This window comes from Bos grunniens, chromosome 18 (assembly GCF_055505025.1).
Source record: "Bos grunniens cultivar Pamir isolate PY7600 chromosome 18, Bosgru_T2T1.0, whole genome shotgun sequence".
Taxonomy (NCBI): Eukaryota; Metazoa; Chordata; class Mammalia; order Artiodactyla; family Bovidae; genus Bos; species Bos grunniens.
This window is the reverse complement of record NC_141182.1, coordinates 39,630,739-39,648,682: the sequence shown is the minus strand read 5'-3', so window position 1 is coordinate 39,648,682 and position 17,944 is coordinate 39,630,739. Positions and strand designations below refer to the sequence as shown.

The 17,944-nt window shown below is 40.0% G+C and overlaps 1 protein-coding gene across 6 annotated transcripts in view; it reads right to left on the bottom strand.

Annotated features, from left to right (window-relative positions):
- Positions 1-17,944, bottom strand: part of TAT (tyrosine aminotransferase) — a 54,091-nt gene that overhangs the window by 1,728 nt on the left and 34,419 nt on the right. For 2 of the 6 annotated variants that reach the window (XM_086351630.1, XM_086351629.1), the window contains exons 2-11: positions 6,679-6,892; positions 6,435-6,539; positions 4,383-4,450; positions 3,370-3,528; positions 3,009-3,147; positions 2,546-2,598; positions 2,092-2,244; positions 1,291-1,419; positions 892-975; positions 75-173 (exon numbers count right to left, since the gene is read on the bottom strand). In XM_086351630.1, the coding sequence (XP_086207756.1) occupies positions 75-173; positions 892-975; positions 1,291-1,419; positions 2,092-2,244; positions 2,546-2,598; positions 3,009-3,147; positions 3,370-3,528; positions 4,383-4,450; positions 6,435-6,539; positions 6,679-6,892 (1,203 nt within the window). Of the gene's footprint in view, positions 1-74; positions 174-891; positions 976-1,290; positions 1,420-2,091; positions 2,245-2,545; positions 2,599-3,008; positions 3,148-3,369; positions 3,529-4,382; positions 4,451-6,434; positions 6,540-6,678; positions 6,926-7,519; positions 7,682-17,944 lie in introns of those variants that run through there. The other 4 variants (XM_086351628.1, XM_086351627.1, XM_086351624.1 and 1 more) reach the window with 3 other exon arrangements.

The following is a 17,944-nucleotide window of genomic DNA, read 5'->3' as shown; positions in this document are numbered from 1 at the left end:
AGCTCAGGGAGAGCTCCCAAGGCATACACCATTGAGAGTTTCTAGAGAAACCTGAGAGGGATGTAAGCACTCACCGTTGCTGGGAGGCAGTGGACAGATTGCTCAGCAACTAACTGCTCCGTGAACTCCACATCATTCTCAAATTCTGGGAAATGTTCCATCTCAATTCCAACCTATACCAATAACAGGGAAAGGCAAACTGATCATAAGGAGGGAAAACAGGCCACTCCCTCTGCCAGAAATCAAGGCAGGGACTGCTCTAAAAAATATCTTGGAACTCCACTACTGATAACTAAGAGTTCTTGCTCTTATGAGCTTGTGGGCTTTCTCATAGGGAAGAGAGGATATATTCATATTAATATTTTAGATTACTGAAGGGTTCCTTCTTGGATGCTGATAAATGAAAGCTGAAAATAGGATCCTAGTGTTCTTTAAAAAAGGCACTATTGGTATTATGGGCCAGGCTAGTCTTGATTGCATGGAACTACCCTGACCATTGAAAAATATTCAGCATTGCTGGCCCACAAGATGCCAATAGCACCTTTCAGTCCTTCTGAAAACAAATAACATTCCTATATATCCCCAAACACTCCAAGGGAACCAGATCTCTCCTGGTTGAGAGCTACAATAGTGTGGAAAGCCTCTTATCTGTGTCATATCATCTCTGTATCTGCATATAAAATAATTCTCTGTATTGAAAAGTTGTCATTTTAAGAGGTTTTTTGTGTTTTTTTTTTTTCTTGCTTTCTTTTTTTTAGCACTGAGTTTAAACCACATCAGTGGGACAATTCAGAAAAAGACAGTTCCTAAACTGACTAGCTCAGGAGCCCATCTGGTTGTCTTTGTGAGCCTTGCAGACTGGCTTCCCTCACCTGCCACCCACATACTCACCATGAGGTACATGGCCCCAGAAGGGCGAATGGGCCGGAGTCCGGGGATGGCAGCCAATGCCCCATAGCAGAGATCCGCATTGGACTATGAGAAGAGGCAGAGACATCAAGGATCAAAACTTAAGCTAAAGAAAAGCCAGGTCATTAAAAAGAGAGCCCACATCAAAGGTGGGGAACCTAGGTTTGCTCTGCTGGCATAAGGAGTTAATGAGAAAAAAAAAAAACTCTGCCCACTCACAGCTTTAGGCCAGGAGCAGAGTGGATTGCCAGAAGTTAGAGAAATGTATGGATGAATGTTGACAACGATGCCACGTTCTGGCTTGGAAGCCCCATAATGGCACAAAATTCCACTGGAGGCATTCCCTGACTCCCAGAGTGGAAGGCTACAGGCTGCCCTTACCTTGAGGAAGCTTAGAGTGTTGTGGTAGAACTCACGAGGGGTGCGACACAGGATGCTTTTCAGAGCTCCCTGGACAAGGGTGCAGGGGCCCAGGATCCGTTGACTTAGCTTCGTCAGCCCATCTCGGATCTAAAAGCCCCCCAGCAAACACATTATTTAGCCTTTCTTAAACATCCCTGCTGTGGAGATTCTTGTTCTGACCATTCCTTCTATAAAGTGTTCATTTTTATTTGTTTTTAATTTTGTTGTTGTTGTTGTTATCTTCTATCTAGGCAGAGTTAGGGTTAGTTTTTCATCTCTGGAGATGTGGTGGTGCCTCGTGTCATTCTTAAATCAGACCACCTGGGTTTGTAGCCCAGCTCTGCCACACACTGACTGTGTGGCACTGAGAAAATTATACAACCTATCTGAGTTCATTTTTATCAGCTGTAACATGGAGATAATACCAATATTGGCCTCACAGGGTTGTTGGGAGAATTACATTGAAATAAAGTACATAAAGCACTGGCACCTTGTAAGCCCACAAACAGTATTAGGGATCATTACTGCTTGTTGCTTCTTTTTGTGTGGTAATAAAATTGGAGGTAGATGGAACTTCCTCACCAACACAGAAAAACTGAGTTCTGGAGAGAAATAACTAGTACTATCTTTATCCAGTGTCTTTCCAGGCATACAGAACTACAGGGCCAAGAAAGGAAAATCTCACATCTATACCACCACTGTGAGATAAAGCAAGCAAGTAATAAGTAAACAAATAAATATTTAGAATATATATATATACATATATATATATATTCTCACCTCATTGCCAAAAATATCTCTTCGGTCATGGATAAGGATCCAGCCCATCCTCCAGCCAGGAACCAGCCAGCGCTTGGCCAGCCCTCCACAGGACAGGATGGGGACATTGCTGCTGAGGGTGGCCAGAGGCTCAAATTTGGAATCTGAAAACACCTGAGGAGAAGAGGTGCAGTTGTTCTTACAGTTGTTTTCTGGCTTCCCTCCAAATCCCATGCCTCCCCAAATTTTCCTTATATCATTAAGCACAGGGCCTCAGATTTACAGGTTCTTTCTACCCTGAAGCATGACTGGGATCTCAAGAAGCTTCAAAGGGAACTATCCAAAAACATTTAACCTGGTGTCTTGTCTGGGTTAAAAGAAGCCTAAAATGAGGAAACTGGTCCCAGCCCAGTAATATGTACAACCCCTGACTCTAGGGAATGAATGAAATAATTAGATCCTGCCCGAGACTCACCATGTCTCCATAGATCTCATCAGCTAAAATGGGAACACATTGCCTTGCAGCCACTAAAAATAAGAGAAACATGCTGATGTCGTTTTTAATATGAATTGCCTTAGCACTTAAATAGTTACCTGGGCTTATACTTTACACTTCATGTTTGTGGGTTTTGTCTTCCTCTTTAAGAACTACAAATTCTTCTCATACTCTTCCAGGGTACAGAGCCTAAATTTGCTGTTTAATTAACTAGATATTTCAAATCCTTTCTTCCACATGATGGGAGTGATAAAAAGGCAAGTCTTTTTCTCCTTCTTTCTACCTTTCCAGTGGCACACCACTCGCTAGGGACCCTACTGGAGCCCTCCGACCTCTATCCTAGTCTTGGAACTTAGTGAAGGACTTCTTTCTCACTCCAGGAAATAGCTAAAGGATTCCATCCCCATCTCCTTTTCTGCCAAGTGAAATCTGTTGGACTTACCTGCCAAAATTTTCTGGAGATGACGTCTACTGAACACTGACCCACAAGGGTTTGATGGATTGTTGACAATAAGACAAACTGTCTTTTCATCAATCAGAGATTCTAATTGTTTCAGGTCAATTTCCCAATTCTTCTCTGGCTGGGGAGGGAAAAAACAGTGAGATCAAGATGATTCTGAAAAATTTAGGAAGACTACTCACTTCACTCAAAGGTATAATATAAGTCACAAAATGTGTCTTTGGCCTCAGACTATTCAGATCTTTCTCTGCTAAGATAATGGTCATGTATTTTTATGAAGTAGTAATTTAGCATTTATATCTAAAATTATCTAATTTGTATCTAAAATTAAAAAGTCATTTACCAATAAATTGTAGAGTTTGACCTCAATTCCCATAGATTCAGCCAGAGTCCTGTAGAGAGAGAAGCCAGGTCTCGGAACTAGGATGTTTTGCCCTGGGTTGGCCAACACAGCCAAACACAGTTCAATAGCCTGACTGCAGCCACTTGTCAGAATGACATCCTGTGAAGAAAAGTTTTGTTTTGTTAGGGGTTCCAACAGCAACAGGAGGAAAGGGATTATCAGATGAGTGAGTAGGAAGCAAAAATATGCTCACTTTTAAAAATCCTATGTAAAGTAGTGGGGACTGTACTAGGCCAAAATTGAAAGAAATGAATATGTTTATATATGTCCATATCTAGAGGTTGTTGAAAATGCTGGCCACTTAAAAGAAATAAATCACTTTAAAAAGGACAGGTTGGCTGTAACTCAGCAGACCTCCATGAGAGGTCATTATGACCTTGGACTTTTTCACCTGGTTATTTATTTACTTTTGACCAGAGATTTGAAGCATGGCTCTCTTCTGAAATACAAAAGGCTCCCCTTAACGTTAAGAAATGTTGACCTCCACCCTATAAACAACAGAGTGGAGGGCATTTAAACTTGACCCTGCCATCAGTCCAACATGCCATGGAAACTTGATCCTCCCATCTAAGTGACCTTAGGTAAGTGAAGGGAACTACAGATTAATAAAAGACCCTATTGGCAAAATTAAATGTTCCAATTATTTGGTATTTATGAATTACTGTTTTTCAATGATCTTTTTCAGATAATCAAATATAGGGTGACCTCTGAGTCCTTTGAGCCTCCTTGAGACAGACATCACATAAGTTGTATGCAATGTTATTATCATACTATAATTACATTAAATATAATCACTGACTAGTGGCCTCCCCATATAAAAAGTCCTGGAATTGCCAAAGGGAAATTATTCTTAGTTTTTATTTCCCTTGAAACCATTATTGCTCATGGAACAGAAACAAAGGGTAGAGTTTGCCTGGCATTGCTTTAGCGCTGGCACCTTGTCTAGGGCTCACCTTAGCTTCCAGGGGTGCCTCGGGACAGTGGTAATAAGAAGCAACTTCCTCCCGACTGGATAAGTAGCCTGAGAGAAAAGAGCAGAAGGAGAAAGCTGGAAGTTTTCATCCCACAACTGACAGCAACGCCCTTAAGTCACAAGGGCTTCAAGGCTACCTTCTGTCCCAGATCAGAGCACACAGCATTCGGTTTAGCTCTCAGTCACTATAGTTAAAGGAGATTAACTTTGTACCTTACAATTTTATAATGAGCACACAAATGTATAAAGAATAACAAAAAGAGTTCACAAAACTATAAAGTATTCTGCAGTATCTTGGTTACTGTGATTATGTTTTATTTTCTTTTAGATTATTTAATCTAAAAAACAGGATTTAGATTATTCTTAAATCCCTTTCAGGATTATATTTGAAAACTTGTAATTAATGAGTTCATTACACTGAGTTCATTTTAACTTTTTCACATTGTATTGTATACCTATTAGTATTTTCCTTTTATACTATATTCAAATTAAAATATTTTCCTTTTAAATTATATTCTCATGCAATGTTTCTAAATGTTGGCTTGCAAGCTTGAAGTATAGAGAGTTTCATACCAATTATTATGTTTTACAGAGTTGCTGTCCAAAAAGATTATCTTCAGTTACCAAAGCTAGAGGCAATATTTCCTAATGTTTGTTAACTTAATAGGTACAGATATCTTGAAATTAATCAGCATTTCCTTAATTGCTAAGAAAAAACACAGATAAACATTATTTGTGTTTCCTTTGGTATGAAGTGTTCATATCCTTTGAGTATTTGTCAAATGGAGACTTGGTTTTAGGTTTCAGGTTAAATCAGTTTCTTAATACTTTGAATATAAAAGTCATAATAAACATTTAAAAAAAATGTATTGAAGTATAGTTGATTTACAATATGGTGTTAATTTCTGCTGTACAGCAAGGTGATTCAGTTATACATATATATATTCTTTTTCATATTCCCTTTCAGTATGTATAAACTCTTTATAACTAACTTTTGGTCTTATTTTGTTTCGATTTTTATTTATGAAGCTGTATAAAATGTAAATAATCAACCTAAAAATCATGTCCCTGATATCTCTTTAAAGTGTTTTTAAATTCTATTTTAGCATGAAGCTGATTTTTATTCTGCACATACACACAGTGGGGAAGTGTGTGACACTGAAACAAAGTCAAGGAGTTACTTATTTTATCAAAATGCTTAGGGTAAGAATGTTCAATACATGGAGAGAGTTGCTGCTGCTGCTAAGTCACTTCAGTCGTGTCCAGCTCTGTGCGACCCCAGAGACAGCAGCCCACCAAGCTCCCCCATCCCTAGGATTCTCCAGGCAAGAACACTGGAGTGGGTTGCCATTTTCTTCTCCAATGCATGAAAGTGAAAAGTGAAAGTGAAGCCGCTCAGTCGTGTCCTACTCCTAGCGACCCCATGGACTGTAGCCCACCAGGCTCCTCCGTCCATGGGATTTGCCAGGCAAGAGTTACACCTAAATAAAATTATTCCTGTTTTAACCTTCTGTCCTCTAATAGAACAACTTATTCTTTGCTGTTGTTTTTGTTTGTTTTTGCCTTGAAACAAGCACAGTTACATTGAGAGTGTGACCAGGACCATAATTAAAATAAATTTTGAATGTGCAGAGGAGGAGAAATAACACCAAGAAGTATTTACATAGGGCAGTAAGTAAATTGATTTAGGAGCTAAACGGTTCTGTCAAGCAGCAGCTGCAGCCAAACTCAAGGCCTCCATGGAGAATGAGCAATGATAGGATAGGAGTGTTATTTGAGCAGAGTATGTAATGGGAACCTAGAGCAGGGAGGTGCCATAATGCCAGAGGAAGCCAGGAAAAAAGTTGGACCTTCATGGCTTGAGGTTAAGCATTCTGAGACTCCTTTCCCCAAATTCAACGGTCATATTATCTTAGCCTCTCCTTAGGAATTATGCATCAGGAAAACAAAGAGAGCTGCTAGAAATTTATTCCTGTCAGAAGAGCACAGAAGATTTGGAAACTGCCAGATTAGAGTCTCAGGGGGAACTTACCAATGGAGGGGACATAGCCATTAAACTTCCCTGAGTCGAGGGCATCTTTCATTGCTTGGGTAACTTCAGGATCTGTCGGCAGGTTTCCAAATACAGTAGGGTCCCCTTTTCAAGAACCACCAAGAGGTTATTCTTCCACGCCCAGTACCCAGGCCCACCCTCCACTTCCATCCTCTCTGCCCAACCCATAAGGATGGGGTGAGAGGAACAATGCCTGCCTCTTGGTTAAGTGTACTCAACTCACCAATCGACAAAGCAATCATGGTCTTGTTTGGATTTGGCTTCACCTTCATGTTGTCCACAATGGCCCGGATGGGATTGAAAGTTCTGTTGGACATGTCCGAGGGCCTCACGGACCATCTGGCCTTCCTGCTTTTCACTTTTCCCTGCACAGAGCTTCTCCCAGCGACGTTGACATGCACATCCAGAACTGAGGGGAGGCTGCCGTGATCCTGCATCTGAATCACATATGGGTCCATGACTAGCAAAGACTATGGGGAAAAGAAGGGGTCACTGTGACTCTAAGAACAGATACAGTCCAGTGGGGCAGCGACAGTTGGACCTAAACACTGGGGTGACTTTGCCAGACATCTCTTTTCAAACTCCTTTCACATGTAAAGTAGCTTTGAATGAATGAGGGCAATTTTAAGACTTTTCACTCAGATGGAAAATAAGCAAAATAACCATTCTACAATATTAGCAGAGTGTTCCACTGAATGCTTATCTACTGTGAGATTGACTATGTGCTACATCATCACCATGAAAATTTAACCATGCTGTCAGCAAAACCAAGGAAGAATGACAAGAAAACTAATGTTAAACAAGGAAATCGTAGGTATCCCTTCCTTTCCATGCAAGGAAGAGTCTCCTTAAGCTTCAACAGACTGTGTCTTGTCCTGTGCAAAGAATAACCAGGAAGAACTATTCCATAATTGTTAGAAATTTAGTGTTAACATTATCATTAGTAAAAATAAAGCCCTATTCTATAAGCAGCTTACTGCCCTGTGGAAAAAGAAGTCAATACACCACAAATCACCCCACAATGCACCCCAAATCACAAGGTTAGCTGAGGCTTGAGATTTTACCTTCCCAGTAAAGGAGAAGCAGCCTCCAAGCAGCCAAACCAGGAAGTTGCCTAAGTTCTTTGACAAATGATAGTGATGGTGAATTCGGATGCAACCTCTGATACCTGAAATAGTCCCACAAATGGGCGTTGGGCCTGAAACTCTCATGCTATTGGCTCAGGTAAGAACGGAGCAACCAGCCCTCTTCTTTCCTCCCCTCCTCACTTTTTGGTGCTTTTTACCTCTAACCCTGCCTCCACCTCTACCACCAAATCAGGAATTTGAACACTTCAGCCTTCTGGAATTGTCTGTGTTAACTCTTTCTAGGTAATCTGTGAGATGTTTGAAAAGACTGTCAGAGAGGTAGTTAGGATTACAGTTGGTGATTTTTATTAAATCTTTTTTTGTGACAAAATGACCTATTAAAATGTTAATAGTACAGAAATGTACAGAGTAAAAAGTGAGAGTCTTGCAAGGGCCAGGCAGTGGTAATGATCTGGCCATTTCTATCAATTCATCAAGATAGATAGATGATAGTAGATCAATAGATCTACAGATGATAAATAGATAGGTGATAGACAGTAGATAGATTAGATGATGGATATATAGATACACAACTGTAAATATTTTCAAAACACAGCTGAGATCATGCTCTACAACTTGTTCAGCAGCATGCTTATTTAATTCCTACATCTGGGGCTCCTTTCCTTGTTAGTTCACAAAGTTCTACTCTAGTTAGAAAAAACTGTGCAGCGAGAGTAAATGAAGGCCCACTCCATAAACATTTAAAAAGTACAGGGTATCTAAGGCCACCAAAACCAGTGCAATTTTATCCTTATGCTGTGAATTCTTAATTTTCCTGTTATGGAGTTATTGGAAAAATAAGATGTCAGGTGAGATCTAAACAAAAACCTTTCCTAAGCCAGCACAGCAGACATCTCAGAATTCCTGTGAGCCTATGAAAAGTATCATCCACCCAAGGGTTAAGAGAAACACAGTGACCCCATGGCTCAAATCCTATTGTTTACTTATTGAGAGACAGAGAGTTGTTTCATAAGCTCTGTCTTCTTCAGCTGTTTATTGGTGATTTGAGTCTCCACTGGGGTTGAATAACCTTTTATTTCTCTGATCCTTCCATCTTCTTCTTTTCCCTTCATTTATTTATGTCTTCATTTTTTAAATTGGAGGCTAATTGCTTTACAATGTTTTGTTGCCTTCTGCCATACAATGATGAGAAGCAGCCATATGTATGTATATATCCCTTCCAACTCTTAGTGCTTTGAAAAATTCACCTAATGCAGTTGCTTCCCCACTTCACTGAAGCAAGCATTTACCACTTCATCTCACCTGTGGAGAAGCAGAAGCACTAGGCAGGTGCAGGAAGCCAGCCAGGTCAAAGAAAATTTAGGTTAATTATGAAGCCCTGAGCCCCGAGCTGGACAACCCAGACTGCTTTGTTTCAAAAAGCTATGTTTAAAACATCTAAAAGACAGAAAAGGAATGGTTTAAGTCTGCTACTTGGCACCCTATACATAGGCAAATGGCTCGTTTTTCCTAAATACTGTTAACCATTTTACAGACAGACACACGCTTCGCAGGCTGGATCTACTACCCTTGGTGAGGTTGCCAAGTGAGAACATGGTGCTGTTTCCAAAACACATAGATCTTGTCAAGAGAGAAGACCACCCTTTCCTGAACACGTTTATTCTACCACCAACTCCATTTAAAATATATGTGTGCTGGAGAAAATCAGAAAAATTTTAAAGCATTTATAATCTACCACCACTCTTAATACATCAGCTTTACTTTTTCCCTACAAAGTTGGGGTCTTGTTCTATGTAAATATTTTTTAAATTGAGAAAAAATTATATAACATAAAATTCACCATCTCAAAGTGTAAGAATCAGTGATTTTTAGTTCATTAACAACATTGTGCAACAATCGCCACCATCTAATTCCAAGACATTTTTTTTCATTGTTCCAGAGAGAAACTCCATACCGATTAACTAGACCCTCTCAATTTTCCTCTTCTTAGCCCCCAGCCACCACTAATTTACTTTCTGTCTCCATGGATTTGCCTATTCCTGATGTTTCACACAAATGGAATCCTACACTATGTCATCTTTCATATCTGACTTCTTTCACTTAACTAATGTTTTTCCAAGTTGTAGCATGTTTCAGTACTTCATTCCTAGTTATGGCTGAATAGCAGTCCATTGTGTGAATATATTTATTTGTTCATCTGTTCATCAGCTGCTGGACATTTGGGTTGTTTCCACCTTTTGGCTATTAGAAATAATGCTGCTATTAACACTTAGATCCAGGTTTTCATATGAACATATGTTTTCAATTCTCTTGAATATTTGGTGTAGAGCTGCTGGACCATATTATGGATAGTTTTGCATTATGAATTTTTAAATTATATCATGAATATTTTCTCATGTTCTGAAAAACATTCCATCATAGAGAATTATCAGAATTTATTGAATAATTTTCCTATTGTTGGACATGATGTGGAGTCTAGCTTTTACTATTGTAAGAAATGCTGCCAAGTGCATCATTGTATATAAATATCAGTTCATACATGTTCATACATGTCCCTTGTAGCTCAGTCAGTAAAGAATTTGCCTGCAGTGCAGGAGACCCAGGTTTGATCCCTGGGTTGGGAAGATCCCCTGGAGAAGGAAATAGCAACCCACTCCAGTATCCTTGCCTGGAAAATCTCATGGATAGCGGAGCCTGGTGGGCTGCAGTCCATTGGGTTGCAAAGAGTCGGGCACGACTGAGTGACTAACACTTACTTACTTATTTACATGTTATTATCTCCTTAATGTAAATTTTACTATACATGGAAATTTTACTTACTGCATTGAAGACAGCAAACATTTTGCTTTCACTCTTCTAGTAATTAAAGTATAATATATAATCATATAATAAATTCAAATTCAGATGTTTATGAACTAAACTCTTAAAAACTTCTTTCCCCATAATCCCATTTCATAGAGACAGCCAGTTTAGCCATTTCTTGGTTATCTTTCCAAGTGTCTTCTATGTCTACACAGGGCTTGTACAGCTGGTTTTGGAGTTGTTCAAAATTATATATACACTATATGTTCATTCTGCAGCTTCACTGTCTCTTATTGTAACCACTATTCTTAAGTGGTAATTGAGTACTTGAAATGTGCTTTATCTGAATTGAGATGTGTCACTGGCGCAAAATACACAACAGGTTTCAAAGACTGATATAAAAATGCAAAATGTCTCACCAATAATTTTATATTGACTACATGCTTAAATAATACTTGAATCTATTGGGTGAAATAAAGTATATTACTGAAATTAGTTTCATCTATTTCTATTTTTTTGACATTTAAAAATATTCCCATTAGAAAATTTGAAATTACTATGTGGTTTGCATTCCACTTCTACTGAACAATGTTGTTCTATAGCTTGCTTTTTAAAAACTCAATAATATGTTGTATGGACATCCTTTTCATTTTCATACATGGAGATCAACTTAATTCCTTTTAATGTCTACATTATGTTCAGTTAGCCATTCCACTCTTTTTGGACATGGGGCAGCTTCCAATTTTTCTTTCTATTAGAAATAAATCATATTGCATACAGTTATTATTTGTGATTGGGAATTTTTATGAGTATCCTACAATTTGTGGGATAATTTCCTTGAGGCAGGATCACATTTCAAACACTGATAGACCTGATAAATTGATCAAATAATGGGCTAAAGGAAGAAGAGAGCACACAAATATATCTTATCATGACAAATTCTTGGAGTTCAAACCAACTGTTAGAACTTGAAGGGTGATACAGGGAATCAACTGAGTGTTACAGCAGGGGTTTTCTAGGTGGAGAGAATCTCAGAGGTTAAGGCCCTTCCTCTTGATACTGGCCTTTGCAAGAGTTAAGTCAAGCAAGGATGAGGTTGTCTCAAAGTTAAAAGCTACTGTGACTATTCTGCCACTCCAGGTTTAAAGATCCCAACTACACTGGAGACTCAGGTTCAACTCGCTCTTCCACACACCCACACAGCCAATAGGCTTGGTGTCCTGTCCCCACCTCAACATTAAACCAGTAGTCTTAGACTATTCAAATTGATAATCTTGGTGGGGCATCAGCAGTGTCAGCTCATCTGTGCCTCTGGTTTTCAGTCATTCTCATTGCTTGGCCTCTGGGGCATTCCATTTTTATCTTTGGAGCTCAGTTAGGCATTTTGTTATATTTAACCCAACATTTCTAGATATTTTTATAACTGGAGATCTGCCAGGTCCTCCAGACCTTAATATCACCAAAAATGAAAGTCTCTCCTTGTTAATTTGAAATGTCACCTTTATCTCGTACTAAATTCTTCTATCTTCCTAACCCTTTATGGAAAATTATATTCTAGAATGAAAAACGTACAGTTCTTCTCACACATTGCCAGCTTCCTTTCAGAATGGCCATTTACCTTCCTATTAGCAATTGCTTGCAAACCCTGAGAGTTATTTTCTGAAAAAAATCTTTGCTCAATTGATCAATAGAAAAAAAAGAGTGTATTAAAGGTTGTTGTTATTTCTGTTCCTTTTTATTTTAGTGAGGGTGGTCATTTTTCATGTAGTCAGAACTGGACATGGAACAACAGACTGGTTCCAAACCGGGAAAGGAGTACGTCAAGGCTGTATATTGTCACCCTGCTAATTTAACTTATATGCAGAGGAGCCTGGTGAGCTGCCATCTATGGGGTCCCACAGAGTCGGACATGACTGAAGCGACTTAGCAGCAGCAGCAGCAGCAGCAGCAGAGTACATCATGCGAAAAGCCAGGCTGGATGAAGCACAAGCTGGAATCAAGACTGCTGGGAGAAATATCAATAACCTCAGATATATACCACCTTATGGCAGAAAGCCAAGAAGAACTAGAGTCTCTTGATGAAAGTAAAGAGGAGAGTGAAAAGACTGGCTTAAAACTCAACATTCAGAAAACTAAGATCATGGCATCTGGTCCCATCACTTCATGGGAAATAGATGGGGAAACAAGGGAAACAGTGACAGACTATTTTCTTGGGCTCCAAAATCACTGCAGATGGTGACTGCAGCCATGAAATTAAAAGACACTTGTTCTTTGGAAGAAAAGCTATGACCAACCTAGACAGCATATTAAAGAGCAGAGACATTACTTTGCCAACAAAGATCCATCTAGTCAAAGCTATGGGGATGTGAGAGTTGGACTATAAAGAAAGCTGAGCACCAAAGAATTGATGTTTTGAACTGTGGTGTTGGAGAAGACTCTTGAGAGTCCTTTGGACTGCAAAGAGATCAAACCAGTCAATCCTAAAGGAAATTAGCCCTGAATATTGATTGGAAGGACTGATGCTGAAGCTGAAACTTCAATATACTTTGGCCACCTGATGCAAAGAACTGACTCACTGGAAAAGACCCTGCTGCTGGGAAAGATTAAAGGCAGGAGGAGAAGGGGATGACAGAGGATGAGGTGGTTGGATGGCATCACCAACTCTATGGACATGAATTTGAACAAGCTCCAGGAGTTGGTAATGGACAGGGAATCCTGGAGTGTTGCAGTCCATGGGGTCACAAAGAGTGAGAGACTGAACTGAACTGAATATCTCTTCACATTTTGTGAATTACCTGTTTACAAGCCCTCACCTATCTTGCCCAGGGGCTAGATTTTTTCTTGGGTGAGACCTGGGCCAAGGAAGGCACTGCAAGGCAACAAAACAGCAGCTCTGAAATCACTGGCCTAGCCTCCTCTGTCTCAATCCAGCTGGCTCAGACTCAGGTTTACAGATCAAAGAACAGCCAGCAGCACGGGGTTTTTGAGGGTGGTCCTGCAAATAATGCAACTGACGCAGAACCAGCAGGGCTTGCGGGTGTGTGAAGGGAGCAGGGGCCGCTGGGTCAGAAGGCCATCCCTGGGCACACCCTCATTCAGTAGCTGACAAGCAAACCCATATGAGAAGGGAAAAGAGACAAAGCAAACAAGTTTCAGTAACACCCCTCTTCTGTAGTTCCCGTTTTCTCTCCATAGAAGGTAGAGCAGGGAGAATGAAAGAGAAGGCCCAAACATGCTTATGGAGCCTAACGGCCACCAGCTAATCTTCACCGGGCAGTCAGGGTCCAGTAAACCATAGAAACGCTCACTAAAAGGTACACCAACCAACCATTAAGGCTTTCACTTAAAAATCAAACTTGCACTGAGTTTGTTCTTAAATATGACACTATTGTGTTTGCCATAGAAAAGTGGTTGTGTGTGTGTGTGGCAAAAACAAAAACAAAAACAAAAAACACATAACATTAAATTTGCCATCTTCATCATTTTTAAGAATAAAGTTCAGCACTGTTAGGTATATTCATTTTGTGCAAATCTTTCATCTTGCAAATCTAAAACTCTATACCCATTAAACCAATTCTCCCCCTCCCCTCCCCCCAGCCCTTGGCAACCACCTTTCTACTTTCCACCTTTTCATTTTCCAATAAGAAAGTATTTTTAAAATAGTCCCACCCATCCAGAGATAAGCACTGTTAACTATTTTGCCCACAATTAATATTCTGAAATATTTTTCCTTAGGGGTACATCCATAGGCCTTATATATCAGAATTTGGTATTCCATATGATACTGTGGTCTTACTAAGACTCCAAAAAAATTTTTGAACCTGGTTTTTAGGAATCACCTATAACCCTGTGTCCCCCCATTTTTATACATCTCTTGCCACATCCTTCTTTTCTTGACCCAGGCATAAGAGTTTATGCTCATGGCTATTTATCTTATGCTGCTGCTGAGTCACTTCAGTCGTGTCTGACTCTGTGTGACCCCATAGACAGGAGCCCACCAGGCTCCCCCATCCCTGGGATTCTCCAGGCAAGAACACTGGAGTGGGTTGCCATTTCCTTCTCCAATGCAGGAAAGTGAAAAGTGAAAGTGAAGTCGCTCAGTCATGTCCAACCCTCAGCGACCCCATGGACTGCAGCCTACCAAGCTCCTCAGCCCATGGGATTTTCCAGGCAAGAGTACTGGAGTGGGTTGCCATTGCCTTCTCCAATTTATCCTATAACCAGCACTATTTGATACACTCTATTCAAATCAACTCATAATCCTCACCTCCTTCCCAGAAGTAAGGCCTGTTTCATTTCCATTTTAAAGATGAAAACAAGTCCCATAGTAGTGAATGGTGAGTTGCAGTTCCAATCTTACCATCTGGTTCTAGATTCCACTACACAAGTCTGCCCCACTTTACAGGACCAAGTGAGTTGAGAAATACAGTCCTTTCTTTCTCAAATAGAAAAAAAAAAAAAAAAAGACAGGGGAAAAAAAAAACACCATGGAGAGTCACTGGGGATAACTTTAAGAAGATAGTGAATCAATTATGTGGATTAAGCATGGAGGATTCACCTTTTATTACTTATTACTTGTTATTTTCTAACTTTCGATCCTGAATCATTCCCAGTGATCACTCATCTGTTGGTACAGAGGAATTCGTAAGTTTTAACTCCCCTGGTGGACTGTAAGCTCCCTGAGGAAGTGCAAGGTTGAGAGCAGTCCTTACACTTCTTGACAACCTCCTTCAGGTCTGGCCTGATACCTTCTATCAGCCATACCCAATGCTTGCCCGCCAGCTGGCAGTGAATAGTACATAAACCAGAGGGAGAGGAATGGCAGAAGGGGTGATCAATGAGGCAAAACTGAAGCCTTTGCCCAGTTACAGACGATGAGGTGAGGGATGCAGGAGGGGCTAGGTGGCTAGGTTGAGCTTTGTTCATTCATGGTGCCATCTCACATTCACACAGAGAGCTTCACAATTTGTTCCCACGTTCACTATCAAGTAACTAAAAACCAACCCACATACAAACCACAGATCTGCGAGCTAGATAAAGAGAAGGCTGTCAGAACACAGAGGTTACTCTGGTTGAACTTTTAAAATTTAAAGTAAATATTTTAGAATAGACTTCGATTTACAGAAAAGGTATGAAGATGGTACAAAGAGTTCCCACATACCTTCACCCAGTTTTCCCCTTATTTTTAATATCTTACATTACCATGGCATGTTCTTAATCAGAACTAAGAAATAAATGTTGGTCCATTAATATTCACCAAACTCCACATTTTATTTAGATTTCACTAGGTTTTCCCACTAAAATCCTTTTTCTGCTCCAGGAGACCACTTTATATTTAATGGTCATGTGCCCTGAGTCCAATCTAATCCAAAAAAATGTCCTCTAATCTGGAACAGTTTCTCAGACCTAGTGTTTCATGACCTTGGCAATTTTGTATAGAATGTTCCTCAACTTGGGTTTGTCTGATGTTTTTCTCATGGTGAAAGGGGAAGGCAAGTTGAGCTTTTAACGTTATGGCCATTCACTTCATGTCAGGACACTAAAGGCTAAAGAGAAAACAAACCTTTCATCTGTTTGCTGGTTGAAGCACCTGCTGGCTACTTCTTTCATGGAGCTTAGCAAATAATACCAACCTGTTTATTTTGCACTTTGCATAATCATTTAAACCATTCTCACAGTAACTCAGTCATTTCCCTTTATTCAGAACTTTCATTTGAGAATGTCTAGGACCTCAGTCCCACTCCAATTCTTGGCATTCATCAAAAAAGAGTGTCATTTGTACTTACAGAGGGAGTCACCAGGCAAATAAGCTTAGATTCTTGGGAAATGATTCTGTGTTCTTGCCATTCTGATGTTGAAAATAACCTAGTGTCTAAACTATGCTCCAATCCATCAGCCTGTCTCTAGACTACAATTTCTCACTGTTTTTCTCATAATAAAAATATTATTTGGGGCTGTCTTTAAAAATTGAGATATAATTCGTATTCTCCAAAATTCATCCTTTCCAAGTATACAATTCACTGGGTTTTAGTATATTCATAAGGTTGTACAATCATCACCACCATCCAATTCCAAGACACTGTCATCATTCCAAAAAGAAATCCTGTACCTATCAGTAGTATCACTCTACTGCTCAATCTTGCCTTGCCTCTGGCAACCTTTAATCTACTTGCCTATTCTGAACATTTCCTATAAGTGGGAACTGTATAATAAGTAGTCTTTCGCGTCTGACTTCTTCCACTTAACATAACGTCCTCAAGTTTCATCCATTTGTAGCAAGTATCAGGCAATGGCACCCCACTCCAGTACTTTTGCCTAGAAAATCCCATGGACAGAGGAGCCTGGTAGGTTGCAGTCCATGGGGTCGCTAGAGTCGGACACGACCGAGTGATTTCACTTTCACTTTTCACTTTCCTGCATTGGAGAAGGAAATGGCAACCCACTCCAGTGTTCTTGCCTGGAGAATCCCAGGGACGGGAGAGCCTGGTGGGCTGCCATCTATGGGGTCCCACAGAGCTGGACACGACTGAAGCGCCTTAGCAACAGCATCAGGATTTCATTCTTTGCATGGCTGAGTAATTTTCATTGGATGAATACAGGACATTTTGTTTATCCATTCATCTGCTGATAGACATTGAAATCATTCCATAATTGATTGTGTTTTGATAGCTGTTCAATATTTACCAGTTGCCTCAGCTCCTGGCGTCATACCTTATCTTCCTAATTCTTAGTCCCCATTCATGTCTTACCTCCAGCTGCATGAAAATGTAGCCAACAGTGGCTATCGCTGAAAATGAATATATTTAAAAAAACATGAAAATGACTACTTCTGTAGAAATCAGAGACTTTTCTACCATATTCATTCAGTAATTGACTTATCTCTGCTTACGGAGTACCTACCATTGGTTAGGCATTGTTTTAAGTTCTACAGACACAGGATTCAAGAAGATGGATACAAACCCTGCTCTCAGAATACTATTATTAAAGTCTAATGAGAGACTTTAAGCAAATAATTATACAGACATTTAAATAGCTATTAGAAATTTTTGAAGCTGTTCAAAGTTAGGCAGTTTTTCTTCCAGCCCTATGAGGCTCAATGTTGGTCCTGAATCTTATGCTTGCCCATGGGTCACGTATTCTTGATATTCGGTCATCTACTGGGATGCTGGATATCTGTGAACGTTTTAGAAAGTCTCAAGAATTTTTTTTTAATATTTATCTATTTGGCTGCACCAGGTCTTAGTCGTGGCACATGGGATCGCTGATCTTCACTGCAGTATGTGGGACCTTTTCAGTTGCAGCACACGGGATCTAATTCCCTGACCAGGGATCAAACCCGGTCCCCCTGCATTGGGAGAGTGGAGTCTTAGCCACCGAACCACCAGGGAAGTCTCACTCCAAGTACATTTTCATGGGTCTGCGGTTCTGAAGAATTCTCTCAGCCAAGAAGCACAGAAATGTCCCGAAGTTTAAAGGGTTTGCTGCTCTCATCCCCCAATGAGGCCTCAAGGACACTCCTTTGCTCTTCTGCCTGGAAATAAGTGCCAGAGGTGATGCAACCCAGCAAATTTTATCTGGATTCACTGCTCAGATCCATGA